At 59.1% G+C, this 15,127-nt stretch overlaps 1 protein-coding gene across 7 annotated transcripts in view; it reads left to right on the top strand.

The window, feature by feature from the left end:
* The window catches only part of FOXP4 (forkhead box P4), a 53,525-nt gene extending 38,857 nt beyond the window's left edge, over nucleotides 1-14,668 (top strand). For 3 of the 7 annotated variants that reach the window (XM_041762119.1, XM_041762125.1, XM_041762141.1), the window contains 13 exons: nucleotides 435-521; nucleotides 2,026-2,173; nucleotides 2,305-2,518; nucleotides 2,793-2,897; nucleotides 3,704-3,791; nucleotides 4,852-4,935; nucleotides 5,027-5,234; nucleotides 5,316-5,392; nucleotides 6,247-6,348; nucleotides 9,816-9,937; nucleotides 11,466-11,532; nucleotides 12,072-12,241; nucleotides 12,707-14,668. In XM_041762119.1, coding sequence (XP_041618053.1) covers nucleotides 435-521; nucleotides 2,026-2,173; nucleotides 2,305-2,518; nucleotides 2,793-2,897; nucleotides 3,704-3,791; nucleotides 4,852-4,935; nucleotides 5,027-5,234; nucleotides 5,316-5,392; nucleotides 6,247-6,348; nucleotides 9,816-9,937; nucleotides 11,466-11,532; nucleotides 12,072-12,241; nucleotides 12,707-12,854 — 1,620 coding nt within the window. In that variant the 3' untranslated portion in view covers nucleotides 12,855-14,668. The remainder of the gene's footprint in view (nucleotides 1-434; nucleotides 522-2,025; nucleotides 2,174-2,304; nucleotides 2,519-2,792; nucleotides 2,898-3,703; nucleotides 3,792-4,851; nucleotides 4,936-5,026; nucleotides 5,235-5,315; nucleotides 5,393-6,246; nucleotides 6,349-9,815; nucleotides 9,938-11,465; nucleotides 11,533-12,071; nucleotides 12,242-12,706) is intronic. The other 4 variants (XM_041762150.1, XM_041762159.1, XM_041762132.1 and 1 more) reach the window with 3 other exon arrangements.
* Nucleotides 14,669-15,127: the final 459 nt, after the last annotated feature.

Here is a 15,127-nt window from a genome sequence, read left to right as displayed (position 1 = left end):
AGAAGTGGCAGAAACCAGAGAGACTGCTCAGGCTGGATTGATCTGCATTCCTCCAGGGCAGCTGGGGAGAGGTCAGAGGTCAGGCCTCTCCCACAGCAGCACCCCCATGATCCCCCTCTTGCTGGCCCTGCTTCTGTATCCGAACCCCAGGGAAAGGCAAAGTACTGGAACAGGCTGGCACCTTGTTGTGAAGTATTCAGGAGACCCACTGAGAGGCAGGGAGGGCCCAGAGCTGTGGGGGGCAGGAGCCCCCTCTCCCTTCTCCACACCCATACAAGGGACCTGCAGGATGTCTGTTTCACCACCCCAGTGAGACTCCCTACTTCTGCCTCCAGGAGCCCAGTAATGGGCAGGGCTGGGGTTGCTCTGGGGTCAGCAGTCCCCTGCGAGTGGTAACTCACTCCCACCCCTGTCCCCCTCCACATCCCACCCAGCTGCAGGAATACTATAAGAAGCAGCAGGAGCAGCTCCACTTACAGCTCCTCACCCAACAGCAGGCTGGAAAGCAGCAACCCAAAGAGGTAAGGGGCGTGGGCAGGGCTGATTGTACCTTCAGAGGACGGTTGTACCAGCCCTCTCCTGGCCAGAGGCTGGGCGTCCCAAAGTGGCCAGGAGAGGATTGCCCTGCGGGAATAGGAGACAAATCAAGAAGTGCTGGGAGGGAATTGCGGGGCATGGGGAAATAAGACCAGGGATGCCCTCCTGCCCACTTGGTCCTCGCATTATCCGATTACGAGAGTGGGCAGGCTGAGCCCTGTGTTCCCTGCACACATGTGTCCTGTGGCCCTTGCTCATGACCAGCTGCCTTGTTGTCGGGCCCTCTCCGGCCCACTTGTCTCTTAGTGACTTAGCACCTCGGCCCTCCACTCTAGCCCCTCAGCAAAACCACTTGCACTGCTCCCCCCAGGCCTGCCCCAACCTGTTGCCGCATGTAATATCTTGCCCTTCCCCTCCAGAGAACTCCCCAGCCTACACCCCCTGCCTCACCTGGACTGCAGGGCCTGCTGAGCTTCTGTACCAAGCCCCTTGGCTCCCCAACTCCATGTCCCAGACATGTGCCTCCCTCCTGCTGGCCAAACCACAGCCAAGTCCTGAGTTGCCTCTTCCCAGAAGGCTTCCCTGCTGACACCCAGTCATTTCCCAATGCCCTCAGCCTCCCCCCTCAAGCTCTTGTCATTGTTGCATTCCCAGCATTATCTCTAGGAAGGCTTTATTGAATAGCCAGCCCCCCACCCCACCCCCAGGGCAGGCAGGCAGAGACGTCCCTGCCTCCTGAGCACCCAGGACATGCTTAGCTCCTGGCGCTCAGCAAAGACTTGCTGACGGCCTGACTTGTCAGTGCCTGTGTGAAGAACTGAATGGGGGGGTGGGGTGGGAGGGGGTACAGAGAGAGCGGGAGCAAACAGAGCTCCAGACCTACAGTGAGCAAGCGAGCAAGTGTGCGCCTGAGCAGTAGAGATGTGACTCTTCCCAGGGCCTGGGTCCTGATGACCAGCTGATGCTCATCTTTTAAAGTCCCATCAGACTCTTTGATTTTCTGTATCTAAGAAGCAGGAGAGGAGAGGAGAGGAGCTGGAGGGGGTAGGCCCCCTCCTCAGTGCAGAAGGGGGGCACCCGGGCATGTGGGAAGGGTGCCCGCCAGGCGGGAGGGGCCCCCCGACTCTGACAGGCTCATCGATCATTGTGATGAGAGCCCCCCCCCTTTCCAGGCGAGCACAGCTGCGGTGTGAGGCGCTGAGGCAGCGGAAGGAGGGGGGCGGGAGCAGGGAGGGCGTCGTGCTGCGCGTCTGGCTCTGCTGTGTGTGTTTGCGCGCGCGCGTGCGTGCATGCGTGTGTTTACCGCGAGGAGGCATGCAGCCCTATGGAAGCTGGGCCGGGAGCAGAGAGGCTGCAGCCGCGGAGGCCACTACGACAGCTCCGGGGGCCGACAGGCCCTGGGAGGGGGTGGCTGCAGGGTGGGGGCCAGACAGCACGCCGGAGGCTGATGGCACCCCTCTCTGCCCGCCCCCTCGCACCCCCCACCAGGCACTGGGGAACAAGCAGCTGGCCTTCCAGCAGCAGCTCCTGCAAATGCAACAGTTGCAGCAGCAGCACCTGCTCAACCTGCAGAGACAGGGGCTGGTCAGCCTGCAGCCCAGCCAAGCCTCAGGGCCCCTCCAGACCCTCCCGCAAGGTGAGTGCCCGATGGCCCGCCCCTGGCCCCGGCCCCCGGGCGGGCACCCTCCACCCCCCCCCCAGGGCCAGAGGGGAGGCCCTGTGGATTCCTGGGGCCCTGCCAGCCTCGCACCACTCTCTCTCCCGCAGCAGCCGTGTGCCCGACGGACCTGCCCCAGCTGTGGAAGGGCGAGGGCGCCCCTGGGCAGCCTGCCGAGGACAGCGTCAAGCAGGAGGGGCTGGACCTCACCGGCTCAGCCACCACCGCTACCTCGTTTGCCGCTCCCCCTAAAGTCTCACCCCCCCTCTCCCACCACACCCTGCCCAATGGACAGCCCACTGTGCTCACACCTCGGAGAGACAGGTGCCTGGGACCTGGGGCCGGGGGCTGGGTAGGCTCTGGACTGGGAGGGATGGCACCTGTGGTGAGGGATTGGGTGGGGGGGCAGGGAGGTGGAGCTCAGGGCCCTGAAGTTTACCCCTCTCCCAGGGCACACAGAATTGTTGTTGGCCTCTGGGAATCCCATATTAGGGAAAGAAATGTCACCAATGGGAGGGCCAGGCCGAGCTGTGAGCTGGACCTAGGGCTGTTGGGGTCTTCAGGGTCCCTGACCACTGCCTCCCTCTTGCTCTCCTAGCTCCTCCCATGAGGAGACGCCAGGCTCCCACCCCCTCTACGGACATGGAGAGTGTAAGTGGCCAGGCTGTGAGACCCTGTGTGAAGACCTGGGCCAGTTTATCAAGTAGGTGTCACCCTAATTCTCCACTGCACGCCCCCCCAACAAAAACCTTTCCATAGGGCCCATTACCCCCCAGCCTGCCACCTAGCTTGCCCCTTCTTGGGCCTTCAGCCACCAGCTGTCCTGCTGTCCTCACCCCTGGGGCGCCTAGCCTAGCTCCTTCCCTGCCCCCACCAGCTCCCTGATCCCCACCCCCACCCTCTTACCCATCTATATGGAGGGAACCAACAGCCTTCCTAAACCCCATCCCTTCGCTGTCAGAGCCCTGCAGGGTGAGAGTGTAAGGAGCAGGACAGGATGCCCCCACCGCCCTCCCCAGCTTCCCCCAGACTCAGCCAGAGACTGATGGCCTAGTGACAAGCCGGAAGACCGGTGGACAGGCAGGGTGGGAGGCGGCCAGGCGGCTGGCAGCAGGCGGCCAGCTGCCACAGCCGTGCCAGGCTCTGTCACTGACTGATTAACTCCGCTGTCTCCCAGACCCTTGCAGCATCAGGGTCAAACAAATTGTTTTCACGCTTCGTCAGAGGTTTACTTAATTAGTTCATTTGCAATTAGATCTCTCTGTAGCTGGGATTTTAGCAAAGACATCAAAAGGAGGCTGACGAGAAGGCGGAGAAGGCGGCTTCCCGTTGCCCTGTTGCCCTGTTTTTTTCTTCTCCCACCTCTTTCCCTTTGTATCTCTTGGTCTGTCTGCTCTTCAGTCTGTGGGCAGGAGATGGGAGCATGGGATGGGAGCAGAGGATGGGAGGGTGGTGGCAGCAGGCGAAGTCGGGCCAAGTCTCTCTTTTCTGCCCCCTCCTCCCCTGAAGACACCTCAACACAGAGCATGCCCTGGATGACCGGAGCACAGCCCAGTGCCGGGTGCAGATGCAGGTGGTACAGCAGCTGGAGATCCAGGTGCGGCTCTGACCATGCTTGGGAGGGACATGGGGACCCCCAGACCTCTACCCCCTCAGCACTGACTTTCCAGGAAGGTTTTTGAGGATCTCAGGGATGGGTCATCTTGTGCTTTCTTGCTCCTAAGTGCCATGGTCACAAGGTGATTGCAGTTAGATTCTCAGGAGCAAACCAAGGTTGGGAGTGTATCTGCTGGGAGGCCCGGAAGACCAGCATCCGTATAAAAACAATCAAAATACCAGCAGCTAACATGTTGAGCACTTGCTTGGTGATGACTTAAACGCTTTCCCTATATTAACTCAAGGAATCCTCTAAACAGCCGAATACAGCAGGTATTATCATCATCCCCATTTTACAGATATGGAAAACTGAGGCCCAGAGAGGTGAAGTGACTTGGCTTCTGGTCACTCAGCCCAGTGGGTGGCAGAGTGGGGATCAGAACCTAGGCAGTCTGGTTCCCGAGTCTATACTACGTAGCACACAGTACTCTGGACAGTCCATCAGGCAGCATGATGGACAACATTTACCCAGTTCTCTGGTACCTAGCAGAGTGCCCTGCCATGAGAGGGTAGTTGTGAAAGACCTATTGAATTTATGAATGGGGGTGAATGAATCATTCATCTATTCCTGTGTTTCCATTCATTGCGCGAGGACCCTCACACATAAGTGCCACTGAACTTGGGTGTTGTTCAGCCACAGTCTCTCCCTTCGATGGAGAGAAAAGGCATGTGTTGTTAGCAAGGAGGCCCCTGACTTGTAGCTCAGCAGCTTACTGAGCTCGCGCCTGGGATGCACAGTCTGGAGGAGAAGCAGGGAGGGCTTCCCAGAGCAGGCAACCCCAGGCCCTGGCCTTGAGGGTGTGAGGGGGCAGGGCAGAGCTGAGGCCTTCCAGGAGCAGGGGACAAGAGGGAGCCAGGGACTGATAGGCCAGGCCGAGGAGAGGGGTGGGGGGAAGAGGGGTTATGTTGGGTATCTGGGTGGGGAAAGGTGGGATGTAGAGGAGAAGGAGGGCCGGACACCTCCAGGGCTCAGCCCCTGCCCACCTCCCACCTCTCCACAGCTCGCCAAGGAGAGTGAGAGGCTGCAGGCCATGATGGCTCATCTGCACATGCGGCCCTCCGAGCCCAAGCCCTTCAGCCAGCCAGTGAGTGATTCCCCTCTCCCTGCGGCCCTCCCAGGACCCCTGGGATCCCCACCCTTGGCGCCGGTCTCAGCACCCTCCCCATTGCTCACAGTTGAACCCGGTCCCTGGCTCCTCCTCATTCTCCAAGGTGACCGTCTCTGCAGCAGACTCGTTCCCAGATGGTCTCGTGCACCCCCCCACCTCGGCTGCTGCTCCTGTCACCCCCCTTCGGCCCCCTGGCCTCAGCTCTGCTTCCCTGCACAGTGGAGGCCCTGCCCGCCGGAGGAGCAGTGATAAGTTCTGCTCCCCCATCTCCTCAGGTAAGAATTGCCAGGAGGGTCATTTGCCCCCCAAGCTGGACCCCCCATCTGGCTACCTCATCCTCTGCCTATCTCCCCCAGAGCTGGCCCAGAATCATGAATTCTACAAGAATGCCGATGTCAGGCCCCCATTCACCTACGCCTCCCTCATCCGCCAGGTGAGCATGGAAGGTAGAGTGGGTGGGAAGGGCACACAGGCTGCACCCCCAGCTCAGCGTCCCAGCCTCCGCAAGGGTCCTGGGACTGGAGGAGGCTGGCACATGGCTCTCCTTCCCAGCTTTACACCCTCTCACACAGGTTCCATCTGAGTCTACGCGATGCTCATGTAGACGTGTCTCTGAGGGCATGCGCACTGTTTTTTGCGACCCACACCCACTGTGTCATTCAACCTCTCATTCCCATGTACATATGCTCCCAAGAGACTGTTTTCCTATAGATTTATGATCACTGTCGGTTGCTGCCTCTCTCCCCGCCCCCCCAACCCTCTCACACACACGTGCTTAATGCTCACATCACATTCATATGAACATACATTTACACAGTTGTCCTCTTGCTCTGATCTCCGTGAACAGGCACACATGTCCTCACACGTATTCCCATACATGCGCACATACCCCGTCTCATGCTTTGGGTGCGCTTTGCCAAAATCAGGATAAATTGCAAACAGCCCCCACCCTGTGGACCTCTCCCTCCTGAGAGTACTGCTTCATGCCCATTCCCGGGCAGGGACTCCTCTAAGGCCAGTTTCTCTTGTGAAGGAATTCATTTGCTCCTCACACAAGTGCAGAGCCCTGGAGGCTTGCGTTTCCTCTGGCCTCTGGCTGGGCCATAAGCAGCCTGCCTGCCTCGGGGCATCGACAATACCCACCAGTCCACTTGTCTACAGGCCTCTGCAGTGGGTGTCCTCTGTTCTCAGGGTGGGAGTCAGGGGCCAGGCAGAAGGGAGAGACCTCAGGCCTGTGACCCTTCAAAGCCCAGACAGAGGGTCCCTCTGCACTTTTCTTGCCCACAGGCCATTCTGGAAACCCCCGACAGGCAGCTGACCCTGAATGAGATCTATAACTGGTTCACCAGGATGTTCGCCTATTTCCGGAGAAACACTGCCACCTGGAAGGTGAGGCCTGCTCCTTCCTCCTTGTCCAGGGGCCCCAGTCACTCTCAGACATTTCCACATCCCTTTGAGACCAAGGCTTCGTAACATTTAGTCCCCTTAGAGGGGTACTGGGCTGCACCATGGGCCCCTCCACCCCATTTCAGCATGGGCTATGGGATGTTCTTTAACTGCCTCTTAATAGCCCCTTCTTTCCAGCCTCTGCTGCCTTCTTTCTGGGAAGAAATCCTCCTCTTCCCTGGAGTGCTCCCCCATAAGCCCCATGAAGTAGGACCTCAGGGAGCCAGTAATGCCCGAGCATGTCAGGGAGGCCTGGGTTACCCTCTTGAGACCCTAAGGGTCTGGGTACCTTGGCTGAAGGTGCATGTTTGGAAGCTGTGGGGTGCGATGAACAGACACAGGGATGGGCCAAACAAGACCTGTGGACTGTGCTTAGGGACACAACATCAGGCACCCCCACTCTCTCCCCAGCTCTGCCATGACGGCAGGAAGATAATTGTCTCCATCCAATTAGTCATTTCAACACCTTCGGCCATAGATGTTACTCAGGAGACCGCAGGCAGGGAAGGAAGGGACCCTACAAAAATGGGACACGGAGATGTGGACTGGGGCGCTCAGCCGTTTGTTCTCCCATAGCCAAGATGGGAGGGATGTGTGTGTCCATGTGTCTGTCTGATGGGTGAGAATATTAGGGTTTGTGCAGCAGAGTGGAAAGTGATATTTAAATGGGGGTGGGGGTGGAGGGAAAGTGAAGGGAGTGTTGGCGCCCTGAGGGGAAGGTTAGACACCTGGGAAGGAGTACTTAGCTCAGGACTTTAATTGGATCCCTGGCTCTTGAGTCCCCCTGCTGGCCAGCTCAGAAACTGCAGCAAAACCGGCTACCGCCGTGCAACGCGGCTGGCTTTCAACAAGTGTCACTGAGGCCCCATCCCCACCACCAGTGCCCGATGGGGTGGAGTCTGCATAGGGCCCCCTCTCCTCTGCCCTGAAATGTGCTAACTGCAGCAGGAGAGACTGCTCCACGGCCCTTCATAATTCCCAAAGCTGGGGAGAGAGGCTTCAAGGCTGGGACAGCTGCTCTGATTGGCTGTGAGTGATGTCATTTCCTGCCAACCACAGTCCTGCCCTCTCCCTGAGCCCGCAGGGCCTTGTTGGGACCACCTGGTCCAGTCTCCAACCCCCAGACCAGATTGCATACCAGGTTTTAAAAAAAACGATAGAGTCCTATACAAACATAAAGGATCATTACAATTTTCATCTAATGTTTGTATTCATAATGCAGATTAATCCCCTACCTGTCGGGATGAGAATATAGAGCCTCGCTCCCCATAAGACAGCCTCCTTCTTGGGGGCAGAGTGCCACTCACCCACCTACCCTCCATTCCCATACTCTCTTAACTGTATCACCCTGCTCTCCTTTCTTGCAATCAGAAAGAGCTAGTGTGGGTGACTTGCACAAACCCCTCAATGACCATCTTGAATCCCCGGTTAGCCGAGCCCCTTTGACCTTCTATGCTACAGTCCATGGTTGCCTGGTAGCCAGGGTCATCCCAGTGGTGTGTCTCTTGCTCCTGGGTGTTCATGTCCACCTCCCCTCACCTCCTATAGGGTCCTAGTTCAACACTAGCTGAATGAGCAGGTGACTTTCCCAGTTGGTGGTGCTCTGCCGCTGCCTCCGCCACTTGGAGCACTGCCTGTGCCCTCCCTCCCTGTGGCACAGCAGATCTAGCTCAGCTTGAGCTCCACTTTGACCTCCAGGATTTTTGCAGCCAAGCTTCATTCACGTTCCTTGGGAAATGTATCCTTGTCTACACCTGACTGTTCACCTTCCACCAACCACCCATTTATCTGCCCCTTGAGGTCCCTCTTCTCAACTCTTCTTCCTCTTGTCCTCCTCCTTTCACCCTTCTGGCCCACACTCCAAGATGCTGTCCACCTCAGACCAGGGCAGCAGGGTCGGGAGCCAGTGTGGGCCAGGCCAGCTGCCATTCATCCAGGGACAGAGCTGCCATCTGCCAAGCCGATGGTCCTCACCAGCCCTCCTCCTGTGTCCATCCCCTCCCAGGGCCCGTGTTGTGGGCCTGTCCTTTTGTTTACGCAGCCCCCGCCAGACCCCTTAAATTGCCGTTAATGTTTCAGCGTAACGAATTAGTCTCTCATCACGAATCAGGCTTCGAAATGAGGGAAAAAAGCCCCGGTGAGGCCATCCTCGGAAATTGGGGTCATTCTCATTTGCAAAGCGGAGGATCGGAGCCCCGTAATGCGGGCAAATTTATTCCGAGGCAGGAGCCCCGGCGTGATTAGGCCCTTTGTAATTATCGCTCCAAGAGATTCCACTCCAGCCGCCCGCCTCCCTCGTGGATTAGCAAGCGAGTCGGAAAAATACACAGGATTTAATTAGAGGCAAATTAAAATTGGTAATGAAATCGGGCCAGTTGCAAGTGGCAAGAGTTGGAAGGGAGAGAGGGAGAGGGGATCTCCAGGGGCATAGGCTGCCCGCCCTGCCGGCTTTCTTCCCCGTTTAGAAATGTAAAGAGGAGACAAGGATGGGGACAAGGCGGGGGAGACTGTGGGAGGACAGGTAACAGGGACAGGAATGGCGGGGGGTGGGGGGTGGGGCTGAAGCTGAGAGAGGAGAGTACAGGGACAGGACTGAGGGACTTGGCAGGAGTTGGTGGGCTAGGGCCCTCATCTAGGCCCCCTGGGGGGAATGGGGCCAAGCTCCCCCCCACCCGCCAAGTGTCCTACAATTCAGATGGCCTCAATTCCTAAAGTCACTCCACCAGAAGGAGGTGGGAGCGACAAGGTGACTTCTCTCTTCTTTCCTCTTCCTGCCTCACAGCTATTAAATCCATGCTCTCCTTTCTCCCAGTGTATTTCAACAAGTATGTATGAGAGGCCTGCTGTCTACCTCATGCTCTTAAGCTGTCTCTTCTCAAAGCCATGGCTCCCATACTCCTAGAGGCTGGAGAGGCTTGCAGTGAGAGTTCCTGATTTATTTCCAGAACTTCCAAAGCCTCATAGAAATTTTGCACGCACCTGAGATAACAGGTCCCAGGCTCACTGATGTGCCAGGGCCCAAGTGCAGGCTCATGGCGACCAGGAGCCCCCAAGTGACAGCAACATGTGTCTGATCAGTGCTGCCGGGGGAACCAAATTATTACTACCTAGGTGGTGTTCAGTTGGTAGGCAGAGTTTTCCAAAATATGGCAGGGAGAAGGGGACCGGATCATAAAATGGGTTGTGGCAATGAAGACCCTGACAGACCCTGCAGTCCTGGGTGGTGGGCAGGAGAGAGGCCTGCCTGCCAGCCCCAACCCCAGCTGGGACTCCTCACTGAGGCAGCCCCAGCCTCCCTGGGCCTGGGGAAGTGGGACCAGGTGGGACAGGTGCTTTGCCCCTTGCACCTGCCCGAGCCCGGAGAGGGTGGAGAAACCTGCTCAGAGCATGCACCTTGTCACCACCCCCAGAATGCTGTGCGGCACAATCTCAGCCTGCACAAGTGCTTCGTGCGTGTGGAGAACGTCAAGGGCGCCGTGTGGACTGTGGACGAACGCGAGTATCAGAAGCGGAGGCCGCCAAAGATGACAGGGTATGTGGACTCAGCCCTGAGCAGGGACACTCACCTGGGGCATGGACTGGGCCACCCACCCCATTTTTCACCAGGACACCCCTGTGTACCCCCGTTCTTCCCACTTCGGAGGTGGGGTGCGGAGAAAAGGGTGCAGGAACCCAGGAGAGTGACAGGTGGACGTTTATGTCTTATTCTGTCCCTATGTCTAAATGAGGGAAGGAGCTGGGGGGAGGGGGGGACCTGCCACCAGAGAGACACAGAGACTGAGGGTAGCCATGGCCAGAGCTGGAACACGGGTGGATGCCAGCTAGTATGGCCGTTGGTGAGGTGGCTGCTAGCCCCAGAGCCATACTACCCTGTCTCCTCACAGGATGAGCTCATCTCTGAGGTCCCCAGGTCCCACCTTTTTGTTTTATAGGGAGAAGAGACCCAGAGAGGGCAAGGGGCTGGGGGGGAGGTCACACAGCAGATTCCTGGCAGAGCTGGGTGTCTGAACTCCCACCTTTTATGTTCTGCTGTAGCAAGCAGCATTTTCAGTGGAAACTGAGGAAGTTGGGAGAGGACGGAAACCTCCCATTGGCTTCCAGGGGTCTCTTACCCACCCCATGTGCTCCTGACACGTGGCCCTTCTTTGCCTGTGCTGCTTGTGCCAGAGGCCTGCTGGGAGGGAGAGAAGTCAGACAGTTAGATGGGTACCTCTGTGGGTGCCGTTTACCCTCAAAGATTCTCCTGGGAAAAGAGCCTCTCTCTGCCAGGCGGTTGGTAGGGGGTATATAGGAAGGTGGCCTGGAAAAGGGAAGAAAGCCATCTCCTTCTGAGTGCCCCCTATACACACATACTAGTCACAACACTGGTATGTCTCTTTACCAACTTGGTCAGAAGACCTGGGTTCCAGTGCACCTCTGCTTCTCACTGGCTGTGTGACCTTGGGCCAGTTCCTTCACCTCTCTTAGATTGTCTGTAAATGGGGGATAAAGGATTAATCATTATGGAAGAGGGGCAGCCTTGAGCCACTACTTTACAGGACCCAACTCCTGCACACTTTCCTGTGCACAAAAGTCTCTGGTGCAGAGCACACAAGGACCTGCTGAATGCGCAGCTGTTAGATGTCCCAAAATTCGGGATGGCAAGATGGTGTGGATGTTACAGATACAGGGCTCTTGGGGCTCTAGCTTGGACCTGGTGAACCCTGGAACATCTAGACAGCAGAGAAAACCCGCTGGAGTAGCGTGATGTGAAGACAGGCATGAGGAGGGATCCCCGTTCCCACTTGCCAGCTCCAAGACACTGCACCTGCTCCAGAGCCCCTGAGAGCCCCAGCACTGGACGCGTGGAGGGGGCTGTCCATATGTGCTGTGCCCTGTCAGCGTGAGGGTTGAGTAAGATGGAGTGCACAGGGACTTGGCAGACAGCACTGACCCTGCTCCAGCCTCCTAGGACCATGAATGGAATGGGCCCTGGCACAGAGCAGGGCCTAGTAAGGCTGAGGGCGTGAAGGAGGAGCAAGTGAATGAATGAACCCAACACAGCCTTCTCTGTCTTCCAGAAGCCCCACCCTGGTGAAGAACATGATCTCGGGCCTCAGTTACGGAGCACTTAATGCCAGCTACCAGGTGAGTGCACCCTGGCCGGAGCCAGCCCCTTGCTTTCCTGCCCCCACACACTGACCTTCGCCCCCTGTCCCCCCCCCCCCCCCCCCCCCCCCCCCCCCGCCAAGGGCCCATCTGTCAGAGGAGGGCCAGGAGGGTGAAGGCCGCCCTGGGTGGCCCAAACCCCAGCCCTCTGCCCCACCCGACTCAGGGCTCAGCCCCCACCTCTGCTGCTACAGGCGGTCCAGAGAGCAAGGAGGGTGGTTGGCATAACCAATGGTGTTCCCTGGCTTGTCGTTCTGGGGTCTTCTGTCTCCTGGGAAGGGATAGGGATAGGTTGGGCCCAAGCTCCCAGGAAAGCTGGGAGAAGGCCAGTCAGGGTCATGATCTGGCCTTGGGGGGGTGTGCCGTGCTGGAAAGGCCAGGCCTGGGCTGGGGAGTCCCTGAGATAGATCTGCTCTCAGGATCAGCACATAGACTCCCTGGGGGTTCTCTGGGGGTGGGGGCAGGGATATACCTGACTGTCTGGAGCCGGCTGACAGGGCCAACCCTGTGCCCTCCAGGCTGCCCTGGCCGAGAGCAGCTTCCCCCTCCTCAACAGCCCTGGCATGCTGAACCCGGGCTCCGCCAGCAGCCTCCTGCCCCTCAGCCACGATGAAGTGGGCGCCCCCGTTGAGCCGCTGCCCAGCAATGGCAGCAGCAGCCCCCCTCGCCTCTCCCCGTCCCAGTACAGGTGAGCACATGGCCTGGACCCCCCCAGTGCTCCCCCTAATGCCCCTGCAGGTGGGATCCCCAACTCATACCCCCCCCACACACACATACCTGTCTTCCCAGGACTGGTGATCTTTCTCTCTCTCTCCCTCCTTTTTCCTGGCGCCTCTCCCTCCTCTCTCCCTTCTTACTCTCCTCCTCCTCCCCCTTTCATTCCCCTCCTTCCACAATGACATCTTCCTCTTCTCCTTTCTCCTTTCCCACTGTTTCATCTCCTCCTGACCAGAGGCAACCTCCGTCCATCCCAGCCTTCCCCTTCCTCAGAGAAAAGCTCCTGGGGAGATCAGACCTAAAATTAAGGCCTCAGTAGCTCAGGGATGAGCTGGGGAGGCAAGCTGGGGACACCCCACTGCACTCTGACCTTCTGGATGTTGGGGGCGGGCAGGGGAAAGCCCCTGGGGCACCCACATGATCCCTTCTGTCACAGCCACCAGGTGCAGGTGAAAGAGGAGCCAGCCGAGGCAGAGGAAGACAGGCGGCCAGGCCCGCCCCTGGGCCCCCCCAACCCCAGCACTGCGGGGCCTCCTGAAGACAGGGACCTTGAGGAGGAGCTGCCAGGAGAGGAACTGTCCTAAGGGCCTCTAGGGGCAGGCGGGGCAGGGGTGAGACCCCTCCCTCCGGACCCCAGGCCCCACCTACCCCCACTCCTCAGCCCCGCCCAAACCTCAAGGCACTTCCAGGACTCAGATGGGGGGGCTGGGCCAGCGACTCCCGATGTGACCTGACTGACAGACGCTCGGGGGGCAGGGACAGGCCCGCCCCCGAGGGGACACATAACCCCTGGTCTGGGACCGGCAGAGGACACGGAGGGCCCAGACCCTTTCTCAGACCCTCCCCTACATCTGAATACCGCCTCCCCCAACCACCAGCAGCAGCAGGGCCCTCCTCCCCCACCAGCTCTCCCCTACAGGGCCCCTCAGCGCCATGGAGACCCGCAGGCGGGGCTAAGCCACCCCTCTCCAACCCAGGGCCCCTCGCACCTGGCTCTGGCAGTGTTTTCTAGCCAGAGGCCCCCCACCTTCCTAATTTGTGCTCCCTTCCTCCTCCTTTTCCGTACTGTGAAAAAATCTCCCCGCTGCCCCCAGCTCCCACCCTGGCCCAGGCTGTAGGGCCGGGGGAGCTGAAGTTTCAGACCACCCCCCCCCCACCCCCACCCCCGCCCCAAGAGCACCAGCCCCCTCAGCTGTGCCCACTGGCAAGCTGCAGCTGGGGCGGGACAAGTTGTGTGCCCTGTGGGGATCTGTGGGAGCAAGGCTGCTTGGCTCCAGCCTCTGCCCTGGACCTAAGACAGAGCCCAGGCTGGGCTGAGCCGCTACCCCCTTCCCTGGGTGCCCCACACTGGGGAGCAGAGGAAGAGGCCCAGGGCCGGCCTCCTCACAGAGAGGTCTGTGCCTGATGGACTAACGGAGGGAGGGGGAGCCGCTGAAGGGAGCCCCCCTGCCCTTGAGGCTGGAGCTGGCGTCACAGGCAACGCTGGTGCCACCCAGGAACATCCTGCCTCTGTCACAGCAAAGGCCAGGCAGAAACCAGGCTTGAGGGGCAGGTGGCTTCTGTGACCCAACAGGTCACCCCCAGCCTACAGGTCCCCCATTGTAGTTCTCTCTCACCCTCCCTCAGCACCCCTCCCTGACCCTCTCCACCCCCCAGTTAAACCAATGACCAAAGACCTTTCTTATGCCGGAAGCAAAAACCAAAACTTTTTGTTGGCTTCTTCCTTTGTCGCCTCCCACACCCCTGCTCCTCCTTGCTCCCTACCCTGGCCCCAGGCTGGAAGCCCTCCCTCCACTTAAGTTATTGTTTTAAACCAAAGTTTACAGTGTCTGTTGGTGGCCCAGACCCTCTCTCCACCCTTCCTCCACCCCACCCCGAGGACCCTGGGACTCAGTAGAGGCTGGGGGCCCTGCTCACCCCAGCTCTGCTGTTGGCCAGCCTGGAGGAAGGAATGAGGGCAGAGGGAAGGAGATGTGCTGCCCTCAGCATCCCAAGGGGTTCCCATCTCCTCGGGCCGTGGGCCTTGAGCCCGAGTCCCAACCCTGGGCTGCTTCCTGGGGGCTCTGCAGACCCCTCACTAGGACCAAGTCCCCCCATCACGCTGGGAGTGTGGATTCCAGCAAAGGAGCTGGAAAAAAAAAAGTGAGACTCCACAGACCCCCTATGGGGGACCCCAACTTAGGCCGAGGACTGGGTATGTTGGATGCTCATGATACCCCAGGCCAGGCCCCTTTGCTGAGAAGACTCCTTGGACTATTTCCCAAGAAACCCCTCCCCACATACACCCCTTCACAAGCCACCCCTCCTAAGAGGCAGGGGGCCGTCCGCCCCCTCCCCTGTGTACTCCCCACCTGTGTTCTGTTTGACCAGCACAGAAATATTAAACGTCCTCTATTCACCGGGCCCTGCGTGTGTCACCAAGGTGAGGGGGGAAGGACACTAAAGTGGAAAGATGGCTCTGGGGGGCCGAGGGCAGCAGGCCTGGTGGACAGTGGGGAACCCTAGGGGCGCTCTCTGGGAATGCTTGAGTGGGCCCCGCCAACCTCTCTGCTCCTCCTGCCTGCCTCTTCCACTGTCCTCCACGTTCGTTCTCTGGTATTTTCTCCCAACCCAGGTTCTGTGGGTCATTCTGCTTTGTCCCAAAGCCACAATTCCTTCTTGCCGGTCCCGCCCCTCCTCCAAGGGTGTGTTCATCAGATTTCTTTCAGGGATGCGGAGGGTCCCTGCTGCGGGGGTCCCCACCCCCGTCAGCCTGCAGGCCCAGCTGCCCTTCTGGGCGTGTCACGGTCTCCACGGTGGGGAGGGTGCTGCCTGGCTGGAGCGACTGGGGCTGGGGCTGTCGGGTGGGTTGTGCCTG

This window comes from Vulpes lagopus, chromosome 1 (assembly GCF_018345385.1).
Source record: "Vulpes lagopus strain Blue_001 chromosome 1, ASM1834538v1, whole genome shotgun sequence".
Classification (NCBI taxonomy): Eukaryota; Metazoa; Chordata; class Mammalia; order Carnivora; family Canidae; genus Vulpes; species Vulpes lagopus.
This window is presented reverse-complemented; position numbering and strand designations above follow the sequence as displayed.